The sequence below is a fragment of the Tupaia chinensis genome, unplaced genomic scaffold (assembly GCF_000334495.1).
Source record: "Tupaia chinensis unplaced genomic scaffold, TupChi_1.0 Scaffold000029_1, whole genome shotgun sequence".
NCBI lineage: Eukaryota > Metazoa > Chordata > Mammalia > Scandentia > Tupaiidae > Tupaia > Tupaia belangeri.
The window spans coordinates 313,245-330,751 of record NW_006159459.1 but is presented as its reverse complement, the minus strand read 5'-3'; the positions used below and the strand labels follow the sequence as shown (position 1 = coordinate 330,751).

The window sequence follows — 17,507 nt, the reverse complement described above, 5'->3', positions numbered from 1 at the left end:
TGGCCTCACTTTAATTTTATTACCTCGTTTTCTTTTCCTTCTTAGAGAGAGATTTTTACATGTGTGTGTTCACCAGAGAGATAGAGACAGAAAATGAGAAATCACCCCCTGGGAGGTGGCCATGCCTCAATTCCTGCTCTTCTATCCTCCCTTCAGGATTTTGGGCATGCACGCACACATGCCCAGTATAAGTTTTAAGCCACCAGGTCCAGGACTCAAACCATGGTCAGCCATGTGGAAGTCCAGTGACATAACCTTTACACTATCTAGTCCCTAATTTCATTACCTCTTTACAGGCCTTATTTCTAATGTAGTCATATTCTGAGGTATTGAGGGTTAGAGTTTCAAAATATAAATTAGTCCATAACAAGCAGAATGGATATTGGATGACAACTGGAAGTCTCTTGCTCATGTCCTGCATCATCCTTGTGACAGAATAAATAATAAGTTATTGGAGTCATCTGTTCCTTCTCCCCTTTAAAACCTAGGACTCTTGTCTCCACTTAGTACATACTGACCGTCCATGCTCTATGATGGAAACTGAAGGATTGGAGGATATAGAAGCATGGAAAACGGTTATGAATACTGGACACAGTGTTGGAAAAGGGTGGGAGAAGGTGGAGACTGAGAGGAAAGGAATCATGGGGAAAATAGGGAAGACATTTCGGGGACCCAGAAATGATGATTATCTGTTGATGGTATCTTCAAATGGACAGGGGTGAAGTGTACTCATGTTGGGTAAATTCACCTTACAAGTTGTAGTGATGTATAGTAATTGAATGTATAAAATAAATTAAAATTTAAAAATAAAAATAAAAATAAATAATATCCAGGACTCCTTGAAGAAAAGAGTCCTAGAATTTACCGCACTGATTTGCACCTAAGGTGCTCAGTGAACGCTTGCAGATGATGGTGGTGACTACCCAGAAATTGTAGCCTGAGCAAAAACTGGAAACTCAGGATTTCTGATTCTCCTCCTACTCTTCCTACCATGCTGCACCAACTCCTTTAAGGTCTGACAACCAGCACACCGCCCACCATGTGGGAACTTTGAGTCATGAGTTTTCATCAAAGATTTTTCACATCAGAGAGTACAAGGCTCTAAAGTAATAATTTCTCGCCCTGGTGTTGCACAATTCTAGGGCTTCCATGGAGACCCCAACAGATATCAAACTACTTTAAAAACATATATCAAAAGTCATTTCTGGATCATTCCATGGTATTTTGTTTTCTATAGACTACAGAAGTTTTAGAAGAGAAGAGTGGGTTGTCACAAGGTCAAAGCCAGCGTGCTACTACTCCAGAAAAAGTTGGGAAGTCATTGCCCTAACCTCAGTGGCATCTCTCACATTAGATGAGACTAATGAATATGCTAGCATCTCCAACTTGAGAGAAGGCAAATCAGGCCTCAAACTTGGAACGGCATGTTTTTCTTCTGCTTTTCTAGCCAGCTTGCAAGCTGTCACCCATTGAACCAGAATGATTTCATTTGGCAAGAAGACAAAGAGAATTTCACCCGAAGTATGCTGACAGTTTTGCTCCTGGGGCACCTCTCGAATCCACCCCAGGATTCTGGGCTCCTGTGCTTCCTTAGACCTGGACTTCACCCTCCACCCCTCCCAGAGGTTGTGAAGGCCAAGGCCTGAGAAACAGTCTTTGCTCCTAGCTCATTTCTGCCCTAGCAACAGCCACCTCGCATGCAGCTTTTGGAAGCCGTACAATATAGCTAATTGTTTGCATTGGACAGTAGTGTGTTTAGAGCTTATGCATCTAAACAGACAATTATTTTCTGCTATTTGCTAGTGGCACTGCCTGCCTGGTGACTTTGGCAGATGGATAAAGGAGCTAATCCGTAGGTTATAAGCAAAAGGGTTATTGATGAAATGTCACCATCTGTTGGTGTCATTAAAATGATATGAGTCATAAAGACTTGCTTTTGCTTTTTTTCTCCGAAAAAAGGTTAGTGTAGAGTTTAGAGAGGAACTGCTAGATTGTGGGAGGCAGTGGGGGACAAAGCCATGCTGAAGGGTCAGCCCTGAAAAGAGGAGGGGCCTCGATGAACTCATCAGATCAGGGTCTTCAGGGAAGTTGATCCTCTGCTTGAATAAAACCGCTTATCTCGTATGAGACAGAGTACTTATTAGGAATGATGCAATACCTGCATTCTCTCATGTCCATTTCTGGGGCATCTATCGGGAAGGGAGGGGAAAGTCCTAATTTGGCTAAACACAAATTATGGAAGGGAACAAAGTGCACCTGTCTCCTAAATCCTCCTTGGCCCTATGTCACAGAGATTATTCGTGTAGCCAGCTGACACCTGGGGAAACTGGAGAACCTGATAGGGAATGATATTCTCTCCATCTGCTGCATCCCTCAGAGGAGACAAGGCAGATTCCGAGGAAAGACTAGAGCCAGCACAGCAAACCTTCTATCAGGGATGAGGACCCCAGGATAGATTAAGAAGGCAGCGGATGGGGTAGCACGTGAGTTGCATAGCAAAGCAGGGGGGAGTATGAGGAGTGCTCTTAACAAGGACCTGGGTGGCCAAAATAAGGCGCACCAACATCCCAACTTTATTCCTTAACCCCTTGATTTCTTCATATTTGCTATTCATAAACTCTTCCCCACTGCCAAGGACATAGAGCACAAAAACTTAATTTTACTAACCTTTTTTTGTATGGCTTCTGATCCTTTTTAATATCATTATTACTATTAATTTTAACTGCTGCAGACAGTCAAGGTGTGCATGACTGTGGAAACCAGTACAAATCTTTATAGGAATACCTAGTGTTTGCTAAATAAAGAAACCCAACAGTGCTCCCGAGCCTCAGGCCTCACACACCTGCTCTCTGGTTGGGTCTTTAACCCCTAGACCGGCTAGCCCCAGCCTGTCCAGCCTGCCACCTCCTTAGGGACCTCAGCACTGGAGGGAATCAGTGCTACTGCTTGAGAAGTGTGCGATGCTGGAAGCCAGAGCCACAGGGGGCAGAAGCTTTCTGAAGGCTGTGCAGGTTATTTATATGGTCTCCAAAGGAAGCATGGGTGGAAAAGTTCCTGTTGGTATATTTAGATCTGATGCTTGGTCTTGCTGCCACGCTTTCATTTTTAAACAAGCAGGAAAGGGAGTGATTGATGGTGTCTGCAGTGCTGTTTTGGAAGCACTCAGGCCCATCTGACAGGCTAATGGTCATCCTGCCAGGCCAGATCTACCTTCTGTCTCTTCTAGCTCTGGGCCTTCAGAAGCTGCTGATTTCAGTAACTGATGAATAAAACACTGGCCACTTGCTGCCAAGTTGGAAACTGAGGTTTCCCTGTGACACTGAGGTTCTGTTCAGGGTCATTGCTTTGTTGGGCTTCTGCCTTCTGTTTTTCTGAGGGTTGAGGCAAGTTCGCATAATAAACCTTTGGCAGCAAGTAAAAGGGTTTAGAATTCAACAGGTAATTAGCAAGTTAAAAACTCACCACTATACAAAAATAGAGATTAACCATTCCAGGGTCAGCAGGCAGGTATGAAACTCTATTGTTATGACCTGTTTCTGTGGTATTTTCATTTGCCTGCTCAAAATCAGTGCTCTAACCAAAACAGGGAAGGAAGGAAGGAAGGAAGGAAGGAAGGAAGGAAGGAAGGAAGGAAGGAAATCTGATGCTTGGTCTTGCTGCCACGCTTTCATTTTTAAACAAGCAGGAAAGGGAGTGATTGATGGTGTCTGCAGTGCTGTTTTGGAAGCACTCAGGCCCATCTGACAGGCTAATGGTCATCCTGCCAGGCCAGATCTACCTTCTGTCTCTTCTAGCTCTGGGCCTTCAGAAGCTGCTGATTTCAGTAACTGATGAATAAAACACTGGCCACTTGCTGCCAAGTTGGAAACTGAGGTTTCCCTGTGACACTGAGGTTCTGTTCAGGGTCATTGCTTTGTTGGGCTTCTGCCTTCTGTTTTTCTGAGGGTTGAGGCAAGTTCGCATAATAAACCTTTGGCAGCAAGTAAAAGGGTTTAGAATTCAACAGGTAATTAGCAAGTTAAAAACTCACCACTATACAAAAATAGAGATTAACCATTCCAGGGTCAGCAGGCAGGTATGAAACTCTATTGTTATGACCTGTTTCTGTGGTATTTTCATTTGCCTGCTCAAAATCAGTGCTCTAACCAAAACAGGGAAGGAAGGAAGGAAGGAAGGAAGGAAGGAAGGAAGGAAGGAAGGAAGGAAGGAAGGAAGGAAAAAGGGAAGGAAGGAAGGAGAGGGAGGAAGAGAGGAGAGGGAGTAAGGGAGGGGAGGGAGGAAGAGAGGGGGGGGAAAGAAAACAGAGAAAGGAGGGAGGCAAGGAGGAAAGAAAGAAGTTTAATTTTTATCAGTGTTCTCCTTCCCAAGGTCTCTGAATCCTGCTTTGTCCTCAGGAAGAGAAAAGAGGGGGAAATGGTTGTCAGACCTCTTGCTCTGCACATACGATTTCTCATAAAAAGTTCATGAATGGTAACCATAGCCTAGTCCAGTTGAATAAACCACTGGATGAAAGAGAAGCTGAAGACGATTCAAGGAGAGAAAAGAAAATTTCTCAAGGCTGGGCAACTTACTCTTTGTTCCTGGGACTCCCACTGTGGCAGGTGGGGTTCTCTTTCAAACCTAAAAAATAGGTATATGAAGCTTCAGGGCAACTCAGGAAAACTCCCAATGAGGTCTGGAGCTTCCCTCCCTTGCTTTATGGTCTTGCTATTGTGACCTGCATACATTCTTCTCTTTTTTGTTCGTTTATATTTTGCCTTTCTCTTTCCACAACAGAACACAGAGGCGGCTGACGATGAGGAGGACCAGCCTCTCAGCCTGGCCTGGCCTTCTGAACCCCGCAAGCAGGTCACGTACCTGATTGTTTTCCCCATAGTGTTTCCTCTCTGGATTACCTTACCTGACGTTCGCAAACCTGTGAGTAAAGCATTTCTGCAGTTGGTTCCTTATAAAAAGCATGATTCATAACAATGTGCAAATTCTGCTTCTGTATGTGTTAAGAGAAAAATGAGAGATGAATGTAGACAGATGTGTATTCTTATATGTACCTGAAATTCTCTGGGCAGACCACAATCATAGTGATAATCCAGGTTATTAAATCTGTGCAACAAATCACCCCCAAAATTTAGCGGTGTGAAACAGCCATCATTTTATCCTGGATTAGATCCTATGGATCAGGAATTTGAATAGAACATGTTGACAATGGCTTTTCTCTGCCCTGCAATGTCTAGGGCCTCAGCCTGGAAGACTGGAACGGCTTAGGATGACTCTTGACTAGGGGCTAGAATCTTGCTGGTGTTTCTGGAACCTGGGCAGAGATGAGTCAAAGGCTAGACTCAACTGGGATTGTCTACCAGAGTGCCTAAACATGGATTCTTCATGTGAATGGGACTTCTTCATGTTAGCCTCAAGATAGATGTCTTACATGAGAGATCAGGGCTCCAAGAAGGGGTGTTCTGTTGGCTAAGGCAAAGCCATGTGAGACTAGAAATTATAGTACCATATCATTACTTTTACTGTATGGTACTGATTAGAGCATGTATAAACCTATCTTGATTGAAAAGGAGGAAACAAAAATTTCATGTAGAACACCTCAGTGGCATGTAGCATATGATTCTCTTGATGGGGCAAGTGTCAGCAAATTTAGTCATGTTTTCAAACCACCATGATGATTATCTTTGATAAGGACATTAGAAGGTCCTTAAAACAATGGAGGCAGGAGGGCCACTCATATTTCATGAATACTCTTATGGCTGTAGATCTGGATTGTTTGTTTAATTCAAAAAATATTTTTTAAAATGCATTTGTGTAGTATAAATATCTACATGTCTAATGTTCCCCCTTCTGTACTATTATCATTGTTCTAGTCAATATTATGACCTGCTATCATTAGGTATTGGGTGCTATCAACACAATTTCATCCAATGATCAAGAAATTCAAGTGTAGTTTCAAATAAGAGACCATCTACTCCCAGATGGGAAATATTGTCAAATATGTATGCCCCAGAACAGACAATCTGGGTATAGATCCAAACAAGAGAACATCTGCTCCCAGCATTGTCAATAGGAGGTTGTGGGACCTCTGCCCTATGGGTGAAAGAACTAGTGAGCTCTGCTTTTTATTATGGCACTATACACTCTCGGTTATCAGCACGAGTGTGTCCCAGCCATGAATCAGATTCTGCACTAGGTATTTTTAGTAAATTATGCTGTGGCATCTAACACAACATCTAGAGTAAGAATGTGGAGAGTTGGCATATGTAGAAAGAAACAGGCACAAAATTTATTCCTGATCATTTCCTAGAGGAAGGAGTTGAGATTCAGATGTGTGTGTGTGTGTGTGTGTGTGTGTGTGTGTGTATGTGACCACACAGCTTGAGCTTCTCCTCATATTTTATGAGGCCAGAAGGTGGAAATTTGAAAAAAAAAATTTCTAAAACTATTTGTAGAAGAATATTGCAGTAACACAGATGGAGAAAAATCACCCATCCTCATTCATATGTGTAAACTAAAAAAAGACCTCATGAAAGTAGAGAGTAGAAAAGTAATTACTAATAGCTGGAAAGGGTAGGGAGCAGGAGGGATAAAGAGGTGTTGGTTTATGGATACAAAATTACAATTAGATAAAGGAATATGTTCTAGTGTTCTATAGCATAGTAGCATAAATAAAGTTATAATTGATCATATATTTCAAAATAACTAAAAGAGAGGATTCATAATGTTCCCAACACAAGGTAATAATAAATATTTGGGATGATGAATATGCCAATTGCCCTGATTTGATCATTACACATTGTATTCATGTACTAAAAAATCACAAAATACCCCATAAATATGTACAGTTATAATCTGTCCATTACAAATAAAAAGCAAAAGAATACTGCTCTAAGGGAACGTTGCTGGTAATTTGTGAGCAGAGATTTCAATGCCAGTCATATTAACTCAGACACCACACTTTCAACTTTAACAAGATTGTTTTGGGGAATATTGTCAAATTTGTATGCCCCAGAACCATGCACAGAGAAGATGCTCAGTAATACTTGTTCGTAAGGATATAAAAGCCAACATGTGCAGCCACTAAAGTTCAGCATACTTTGCAAACATCTTCAAGAGTCCTTAATGATCCTACTTTCCTCATTTAAAAAAGACAAAAGGGGGCTGGCACATGGCATGGTGGTTAAAGGCACTGAACTCCCACATAGCTAACTGTGATTCGAGTTCCAGACGTAGTGGCTTACTTTCTCACTTTCCCTCAATCCTCTGTCTTTCTCTGGTCAAACTAAAATAATTATAATAATAATAATATGGGGCCAGCAGGTGGCATGGTGATTAAGGTGCTGGACACTCACATATGGCCAACCACAGTTCGAGTCCCGGACTTGGTGGCTTGCTTTTTCACTTTCTCTCTCCCTCTCTGTCTGTCCCTCTCTGGTCAAACTAAAGTAAATGAATTAATAAGTAAAATTAAATAGTTTTTCATAATAAAAATAATAAACTAATTAAATTGAATAAAAGAATTCTTTTTAGAAAAACATTTCTATCTTGCTATCTTGGCCTATAAATAATCCAACCTTCCAGAGAATCATGTCTCATCAAGAAAACACCACAAAAAAAATGCCCTGGTGTGGGACCAGCCAGTGGCATGGTGGTTAAAGCATTGAACATTCTCTCATGGCTGACCATGGTTCAAGCCCTGGACCTGGTGGCTTGCTTTCTCAATTTCCCTCTTTCTCGCTCTCTCTGTGTATCTCTCTGACAAAATTAAGATAAAATGAATGAATGAATAAAATAAATAAATAATTATTCTTTTAAAAATGCCCTGGTGTAAGGACTCTCAATATCAGAGGTTTCCTGGAGAAAAAAATGCTTGTAATAGGTGTCACTCACTTAAAGTATATTTAGGTTTCTTCATTCAAGATACAGTTACAGAGCATCTGCTCTATTCAAAGGCCTGGCTTCCTGAAAATCTTCAGCCAAATAACTGGGTATATTTGATATCTTTTTTTCCACATTGACATTTCTTTTTTTCTTTTTCTTTTTTTTTTTTTTTTTTTTTTTTTTGGTGTTTTTTTCTGCACTCACCAGACAGACAGAGAGAGACATAGAGACAGAAAGCGAGAAATCATGCCCCAGGGGGGATGGTCATGCCGCAATCCCTTCTCCTCCATTCTCCTCTCGGGATCTGGGACACACACGCACATGCACCTGGCATGAGTTTTAACTCACCAGGTCCGGGACGTGAACCGCAGTTGACTACATGGGAGTTCAGTGACATAGCCATTACGCTAACTGCTGGTTCCCCACATTGACATTTCTGAAATTCTTTCTCTCTCTCTCTCTCTCTCTCTCTCTCTCTCTCTCTCCCCTCCCCTCTCATGCCTTGGCTCTGCTGTTTAGACCAATCCTTTTGTTTGGCTCCAGGAAGGGAAATAAGGAAACATTTATGGTTTTCTCAATCCCAGCAAAAAGTCAGTTGTGGTGTGGCCCAGAGTAAAGGGAACTGACTGACAAATCAGAGGGTGTCAGCACACTACCAGTGAGGTAATCAGAAAGCAGCACAGAGATTTAGGCAATGCTGTAACTCAAGGTCCTGGGCTCCCAGGGTTCTGTAGGTTCCTTCTTAGAAAGAGGTCTTGCAAAGTGTTCATTCTCTCAATAATCTGAGCTGGAAGGTCAAGGATGCCAGTGGGAAAGATCAACGACTCACAACCAGGAATTCCCAGAAAACAACAGAATCAACCAAGGCAGTAGTTACCTGGATCACACCTTCTTTGACTAATGCTACAATCCTGAGGGATGCAAAGAAAGAAAATGGGTGCCAAACGTGATGCTCTCCTCTTCAATTCCATTGACTCATTGTTCACCATGCAATCAGCCCTTGATAGCCAGACCCTGCAGCCTAGGCCAGGGTAGCCAATAGGGCTTTCTCTTGTTGCTCTCCCAAGTGCCAGTCCTGGGATGGACTGAGATTTTTATTATCACTTTCTGAGTGTACTGTGTGCTGTTCTGAGTAGAAATGAGACTCTTATGTGAAACATCTGGTTGTTTTTAAACTTCCTCAGCAAATATTTACTGAGCATCTATGATACGTGAAGTACTATGTTTGGGCCCTTAAAAAGATTTAAAGACATAGAATTCATCATTTCAATCTTTAAGGAGCTCTCAGTAGAGGAAACAAAGCCTGCACAGATGTAACTTCAGAGCAAAGTTGCACAGCTACATTGGTGAAAGAAGCTGAACTTAAATCTCAACTACTTGACTCCAGAGCATTTTCATTCTCTCACAGTAACTGAGTAATTTTCCCCCACAATTTGTGAGAGGCAAAGCCTTGGAAAAGGCACTTCCCAATTCTGGATGCCAGTTTTCCTCCTCCGTGAATAAAGAATCAGGAAATCTCTATATTTTCTGCCAGCCATGACATTCAGTGATTAAGGAGAACACAAATAAAAAGATAGCCATCAATAAAATATTGCAAATATAAGGTGACCCTACATTTCAGTTTGCTTGGTGCCAGGACCCACTCAGCAGAATGCATTTTTCTGACGGGGGCGGGGGGCTGTGGATTATGAATAATCATGAAAATAAACACACAAAGACATACAAGTATAGAAAACCAGAGATCGGGTGGACCCAACTTCTCTGATGGAGAAAGCTGTGACCCCAAACCAACCTCAGGTATATTCTTTTAAAGGGCAAAAATTGAGGGAAGAGGAAACAGAATGCAAAGTCAGTTATTTTTGGATATTAATCATCTGAAGATGCGAAAATGCCTGGCACCATGTACTTTCTCTGATCTTTGGGGGAGAAATCTGATAAACACATGTGATTTCCTTTAGCCTGATACTGCTCTGTAGTTTCATAACAACAGGTAGCTACCATATTCACATGCAAATTGCTTTCATGCTATACAAACGAAGCTCACTGAACCATGTTCTGCATGAGTGTAAAGGTCACCATGTTTGCTCAGATTGGGCCACTCCCTGCAGTCTGCAATAGTCTCAGTTTACTCTGAAAGCATACTGGCTTGGAAGATAAGTCATTTGGGCATTCTTTGCATATATGATATGCCAAATGAAAAAAACCATCACAGTTGATACAGAAGCCAATATAATCCTTGATCATACTTAGTACAGAAGAGTTTCATTAGTTTTGATCTTGTGTTAGTTATCTTGTGCTGTGTAACAAACTACCCCAACTTTAGTGTCTGAAAACAACACGTTTTGTTTGTTTTTTCACATTATTCTGTGAATTGGAAATTGGCCTGAGTCAGCTAGATAGCTCTTCTTCTGGTCTGGAGGCTTTCTTATATGGCCAAAGGCTGGTTGGCATTGAGGTATCTCAGCTGGAATAGCTTATCTCTGTTTCACATGACCTCTTATCCATGAACATACTATTCTGAATTTATTCACACAACAGCGAAAGTGCCAAGAGCAGCAAAAATGAAAACTACAAACCCTGTTGAGATCTAAATTGGAATTTGCATGCTGTCATTTCCACCATATTCTGTTGACTGAAGCAAACCATAAGGCCAGTCTAAATTCAAAGCATGTGGGAATAGACCTCACCTCTTGTTGGGAGGAGCAACAAATTATTGTGGCTATTTTTTCAGTCTATCAAGACTCCATGTACTTCCACAAAGGTCTCTTGAGAAAATATCCAGGAAGGGCCAGCCAGTGGCATGATTATTAAGATGACTGGTTCCCACATGGCTGACTGCTGACATGTGTGCATGTCCAAAATCACAAGAGGAGAATGAAGGAGAAGGTATTGTAACATAGCAATCCTCCCATGGGAGGTGCTTTCTCTGTCTCTCTCTCTCTCTCTCTCTCTCTCACTTTTTCTCTGGTGTGCACATGTACCCTGTAGTGTATTAAATAAACAAATAAATAAAAATATCCAGGGAGAGGAGAGAAAGAGGAGAAAATTATTAACTAGTAGATATTTGCTGCTCCTTAGGTTCTGGCAGCTCTGCCTCTTCAATAGGTTTTTAATTACTTGTGGAAATGAACATTCCAAACCTTTACAATAATTAAAGAGAAAACATGATTTTTTAATGTATATGTCTAGCGCCAGAGTAAATAGTACTCCCACTTGTTTTTATTTCCACTTCATTTATATGCAAATTACATGACAGTGTTTGTTGGATCATGCATACTTTCAGCTCAGATAATTAATATGGGCTTCATGTTTATAGTTTTCTCAAATCGATGGCTTTGTTTTCAAAGTAAAAGAATTAAAACATAACCCTTAATGAGGAACATGCTTCTGATGAAATTTGAAATAAAGATCCAAAGAGTTATCTTCTCTCATGGCCTAGGGTGGGTGTTCTTACAAAACAGAAATGCGCTTAATGATATATGAAAACATAACCCATTAGAACTAGGAAGGAACCTGAGAATGCAGCTGGGTTTTTGTAATTTCTATCATTCACTCATTCACCAAGTATTTATTAAATGTCATTTGTGCCAAGCATGATTCTAGCAAGGATGGAATTATTGAGACCCAGAGAGGTTTAATGACTTGTCCAAACACATATAACTTGTAAGAGGCAAAGCCAAGACTCTAGGCCAGATCTCCACAGTCACTTTCACATCCTTGAGTGTTAGTTTCCTCATCTCTTGAAAATCTAAATAAGAATAATATTGTCTAATAACTATTACAGTTATTATTTAAGCACTATTACAGGCATTTTGCTAGATACTTTATGCACATGAAATCTTCAGAACAACTAGATATTATTATTTTCTCCATTTTACAGATAAAGAAACCAAAGCTTAGTGTGATTACATCATTTGTCTAAGAAAATTTCACTGATAATTTGTGAGAAGAGATTTTAATACCAGTCATATTAACCCAGAGACCACACTTTTCATCTTTAATAGGTTTGTTTGGGGAGCATTATCAAATATGTATGCTCCAGAACCTTGCACAGCATAGATGCACAGTGAATATTTGTTGAACTTAACTCAATAAGGATATAGCCAATTTGGACCACAAGCTATGCCCAGCAACTGTTTCCAAGCCAAGCCAATATCACTCTGATGTATGAAAAGCTTCTAATGAGAACATTAGCTGTCAATTTTGTAAGTAGACCATTACATGGAGAACAAAGTTGCCAGCACATAGACACAATTTCCTTATTTGACGATTATGATAAGGCCGATCCTGGCAGATGTCAGTATGAGCCACCATTTCTGACCATAAATTGACATGTGAGACCCTGGCTTCAAGAGCCATTTTCTTCCTTCCAGTGAGGCCGGGAACTAAATATCTGTACAGGTGCTACTGAGCAGTGATCTCTGGAATCAAACTATGGAATACACAAGAGAAGAGAATGGTCCGTAAAAGTGAAATAAGGAATTACCCGAGTTGTGAGGTTGGAAATAGTAAAGTAGTTTGGTAAGGTAGGGAATACTTAACCAACCTGCTGATATATGAAGGGTTGGATACTTCCAAAGCAGAAATAATATTGGAGGTTGGGTAAGGCAGGTGGCCATACAGCTGGAATGTTAGTCTCTATTTCCTGGGTGCTTTTTTTTTTTATTTTCTGACATTCAGAGCAGAACCCAGCACTAGAATGATGATGATCATCATCATTGTGTCTTTGGCTGGGTATATTTTGAGTTTTATTGGCCCTTTCTTTCTTTGGGAAAGAATATAGCCAAGAAGCTAGGAGCACAAGCTATACAGAAAGACAGATCTAGGTTTGAATTTCATCTCAGTTTAAGATCTGGGCTCAAAGTAGGTGCTGAGCCTTCACCTACCCCTTGTTGATTACAACCCTGAAAATTTATGAAGAAATTTTATTTTTAAACTTTTATTTTTGATAAGCCCATACTATAACATTAGGTACATTTTCTTGCACATTAATTATTGACTTTTTGATTAATAATTAGGAGCATTGCTTTAGTCCATTTGTGGTTGCTAATAACAGAAATACTTAAGTCTAGGTGACTTATCAGGAATATAGCTTTGGGTCAGCCCATGTTGTGATGATTAAGGTGGATAAATCCCTCATGGTTGGCAGCACAGTTCAAATCTTGGACCTAGTAGCTTGAGAAACGCTATAGCTCATGTATATACATGCCCAAAATCCCTAAAAGAGGAAGAAATGGAGGAGAAGAGGTTGCAGCATGACCATGCCCTATGGGAGATTTTTGCTCTCCTTCTCTCTCTCTCTCTCTCTGTTTGTGTGTGTGTGTGTGTGTGTGTGTGTGTCTGTGTGTCTTTGTCTCTATCTCTCTCCAGTCAGTGCACACACCTTTTGGCAAAAATTTGAAAATTAAAAAAACAAGAAGGCTTATTCAACTCCTAGTTTTTGAGGGCCAAGATAAAAGGGCCACATCCGGTGAGTGTCTTCTTGTTTGTGGGGACTCTCTGTGGAGTTCCAAGGCAGCTCAGGGTATCACATGGCAAGACAGAGAAAGAGAAGGGTTGTGTATTTGCTCACAAAGTTGCCAGGAGTCAATCATGGAATCCTACCCTGATGAACTCATCCAATTCCAATCACCACCCAAAGGCCCCACCTTTCAACACCACAATTAGATTAAGTCTCTACTCTCTCATCCCTGTTACAATGACTCACCCAGTTTTGGCACCTGTGTTTATGGGGAACACATTCAAATAATAGCAAGCATCAAACATTGAATTAGAGATGTTTTTGCAAATAAGTTGATTTGAATTTAGTTCCTTTAAATCCTTGGCCTGATATTTCACTTTCTTTCTGCCTTTTGGCTTAGAATATTCCATAGCTCAGTGATAACATTTTTCAGATGAGAAAATATGTTCAAATTATTTGATTCTGACTTGTGAAGTCATTTCAATGAACATACATGCAAAGGTAGAAAAATAAAATAGTAATTACACATTTAGTAAATCAGCTAACCTGAAAAGTGAGTAATCTATGAAGGGATGACTATCCTAACACATCTAGTAGATATGCCACACAACCAAGTGTGGAGAAAGCTGTCCACTCCCCTCATTCAAAGTGCAGAATCAAGCACCAATTGCTCCTCAAATGACAAGTGTGTTCCCACGTGGCAAGAGGGGCCTATGACAGCACACAGCCTCATTGCACTTAGAACCCTGAAACAGTGCCTTGGGAAAATGGGAAAAGGATGGGAACTCCAATTAGCTGAATGCCCTGCCAGGGAAAACTTGATGTCTTAGCACTGACTCAGAGAATCTAGCTTCCATAATACAACTGAACTCCCAGCTTAAAGAAGTGTGCCTTCAGGGATCAGCAGTTAGCGTAATGGCTATGTCACTGGACTCCCATGTAGTCGACCGCAGTTTGCGTCCCGGACCCAGTGGCTTAAAACTCATACCACCCCCATGTGCATGCATGCCCAAGATCTCCAGAGGAGAACAGAGGAGAAGGGACTGCGGCGTGGCCATCCCCCCGGTGGGTGATTTCTCACTTTCTGTCTCTCTCTCTCTGTCTGGCAAGCGCACGCACCCTAGAGAAAAAAAAAAAAAATGTGCCTTCAGAAGTAAAAGTCTCAATTTCCACTTTGAAACACTACTTCTTTTACTTATTTATTTATTTATTGTCCATTACCCATTGAAGTGTTCTGGTCCCCAGGAGGGGTCTGAATCCTCATCCAAAATATTTCCCTCCTGAGAAAGGGAAGAGGCAGGGGAAGCATTTGAGAATAAGGTTTTGGCTACTCAGTATAGACTGATGTCCTCCTCCAATTTAATTAAGCACGCTTGGTCTTCCAGATATCCCAGCTAATAAATGGCCCCAAAAGCAGCAGTCATTTAAAGAGATAAATTGTTATTAGTAAATTTAACATAGCTGTATGAATGATAATAAAAACATATATTGAAAACTTGAAATTAGTCAAGGGAACATAAGCCTGGTTCTGAGCGATAGAGACTTTGTTCATCATTATAGAGATTCAAGAGATTATGATGTACAAGTTTATCTTTTCTTTTTAATGAAGTTCTCAAAAGCCAGGCAGGAAGTGTTCTACATGACTGCCAAGGTCAGCCCTTCAGACATTTGAAATTGCTTTCATCCAAGTCGACTTTTAAGATTCATTTCTTTAGACAAATTGGATGGCTTTATCAAAGCAAAAAAATGGGATTGTTTCTCAATGAGGAAAGCTTTGAAATAAAAAGTGTTTGGCAGTAATAGGTGAGAGGCTCTCTGACAGCATTCTGCTCTCTGAGCATGTGTTAAAGGACCCCAGTGTTTCGGCAAAAGGTCCAGTGGAGATGAGTGTAATTGGCATCTCTGCCTCTGTCTACCCCAGTCAACACATGTGGTCCAAGCGTCCTGGTGACTGGCCATCATCAGGAATCTATAGAAACTGTAGAGGTGTCTTCTTCTGTGTGGCTTTTCTAATAATTTGTGGGACTGTGCGATATGCCAATCTAGAAATTTTTTAATTTGTTATAGGGCACTTGTGTTTACTGGAGAAACAGAGAGAAAGATGGATAAAGGAAAAGTACAAAAACACCCCCCAGGGGGGATAGCCATACTACAGTCCTTTTTCCTCCCTTCTCTTCTCAGGACTTTGGGCACACATGACTGGCATATTTCTTGAGCCACCAGATCCAAGTTTCGAACTATGTAGTGAGCCATGTGTGATCCATCCATCTTAACCACCATGCCACCAAAAGGCCCTATATCTATTTTCGAAGCCACGTATCCTTCCTCTTTCTAGTTCAATGTAATTAATCCTATGGGTTTCTGGCATATAGATTATAGGATACATGGTTTGCAAGAAATAGAAACAGATTCTGACAATCTTTAGAGCAAAGGACAGAAAGGGGAGAAGTAGAAGGAGGAAGGTTATGGGGTAGTTAATAGAGTGAAAGAAAGGTTAAAAAACCTTATGCCTTAGAAAGAGCAAGAGCAGCAGTCAGAAAAGCACTTGCACATCAATATTTATTGTGGCATTATTCACAGTTGCTAAGCCATGGTACCAATCTCAATGTCCACAAACAGATGAATGAATTGAAAAAGGGTGGCACATATATTCTATGGAATACTATTCAGATATAAAAAAAGACCCTGGCATTTGATAGAAAGTGGTCAAATACAAAAGATTTATTGCTTAGTGAAGCAACCCAGGCTATGAAAGATTGAAAGATTGGAGGACATAAAAGCAGCAAAAATAGTTATGGACACTAAGACTGTGTGGAAGGAGAGTGTAAGAGGGGAAGAGTATAGGGAAGGAAATCAGGGAGGAAAAAATAGTCAGGAAGACTGCAACAGAAGTTGAAGTTGGGGATTATGGCCAACAGCTGTTGAGGGACCATGGCCAACAGCAAATCCACCTTCATTGCCATCAAGCCCAATGGGATCCAGCAGGACCTTGTGTGGAGATCATCAAGCATTTTGAGCAGAAGGTATTCTGCCTTGTTGGCATGAAATTCATGCATGCTTCTAAAGATTTTCTCAAGGAACACTGCCTCAACAATGGGTATTCCTGAAGGACTATCCATTCTTTGCTGGCCTGGTAAAATGCTTGTATTCAGAGCCAGTGGTTGCCATGGTCTGGGAGAGGCTGGATTTTGTGAAGACTGATAAGTGATGCTCAGGGAGACCAACCCTGTGGACTCCAAACCTGGGACCGTCTGAGCAGATTTTTGCATCCAAGTTTGCAGGAACATTATTCATGACAGTGATTCCCTGGAGAGTGCAAAGTGGGAGACTGACTTGTTTCACGCTGAGGAACTAGTGGATTACAAGAACTGTTCTCAAGACTGGATCTACAAGTTATGAAGGAGCTTTGCCCTTCCCCTCCTTGCCATGGGCAGAGGACCAGACTGTAGCAAATCTAGTTATTCCTGGAAATTCCTTACAATTTGGAGGAAATCTCTTGGAGCCATGAGTGCTCACTGTACAGTGTTATGTGCTACCATAAAATTTAAGAGGTTTCATCCCAGTGGAGGATTTGCTGAGTTGGTTCTTTACAGTGCTATATTGCTTTGTGGTATTTTCTCTTTTTCATGTACTCTGGGTAACCTGAGCTAATAAAGAGTGTAAAAAAAAAAAAGAAAGAAAAGAAAAAAAATAGAGAGGCAAGACATTTGTGGGACACAGAAATGGTTTATTGCCTGGTGATAATAATGTGTATAGTTTTCTCAACTGGACTGGTCTGAGGTATATTTCATGTTGGGTAAATACTCTTTACAAGCCAAATGATGTATAGCAATTGAATGTTTAAAAAATAAGAATAATAATTTTTTAAAATAATTTTAAAAAAGAAAGAGCAAGAGTAAAAGTGACCTGACTACCTAGCAGCAGGAACTAACAGACATTCTCTCCAAGAGACTTCCATCTTAGGAACCAGCATTGCCATCATTCAGCTCCCACCAATGTCACATTTCCAAGAGAGAATCTTACTATCCCAACTTGATCAGGGGTGGGTAAGGCATTTTTTTTATTTCTAATCCTACCACAATGCAGGAAATGGGGGAGAAATAGCTGCACTGGTGGTTATAACTTTGTACTGTCAGATCCACCTAAGTGGATAATAATGACAATCTTT

General features: G+C 40.8%; 1 protein-coding gene and 1 pseudogene across 5 annotated transcripts in view; both read left to right on the top strand.

Moving 5' to 3' along the window:
• The window catches only part of SLC24A2 (solute carrier family 24 member 2), a 289,619-nt gene that overhangs the window by 252,214 nt on the left and 19,898 nt on the right, over positions 1–17,507 (top strand). For all 5 annotated transcript variants that reach the window (XM_006140326.3, XM_006140327.3, XM_006140323.3 and 2 more), the window contains one exon: positions 4,777–4,917. In XM_006140326.3, the coding sequence (XP_006140388.1) occupies positions 4,777–4,917 (141 nt within the window). The remainder of the gene's footprint in view (positions 1–4,776; positions 4,918–17,507) is intronic.
• On the top strand, positions 16,259–16,738 carry LOC102494275 (nucleoside diphosphate kinase A 1 pseudogene; annotated as a pseudogene).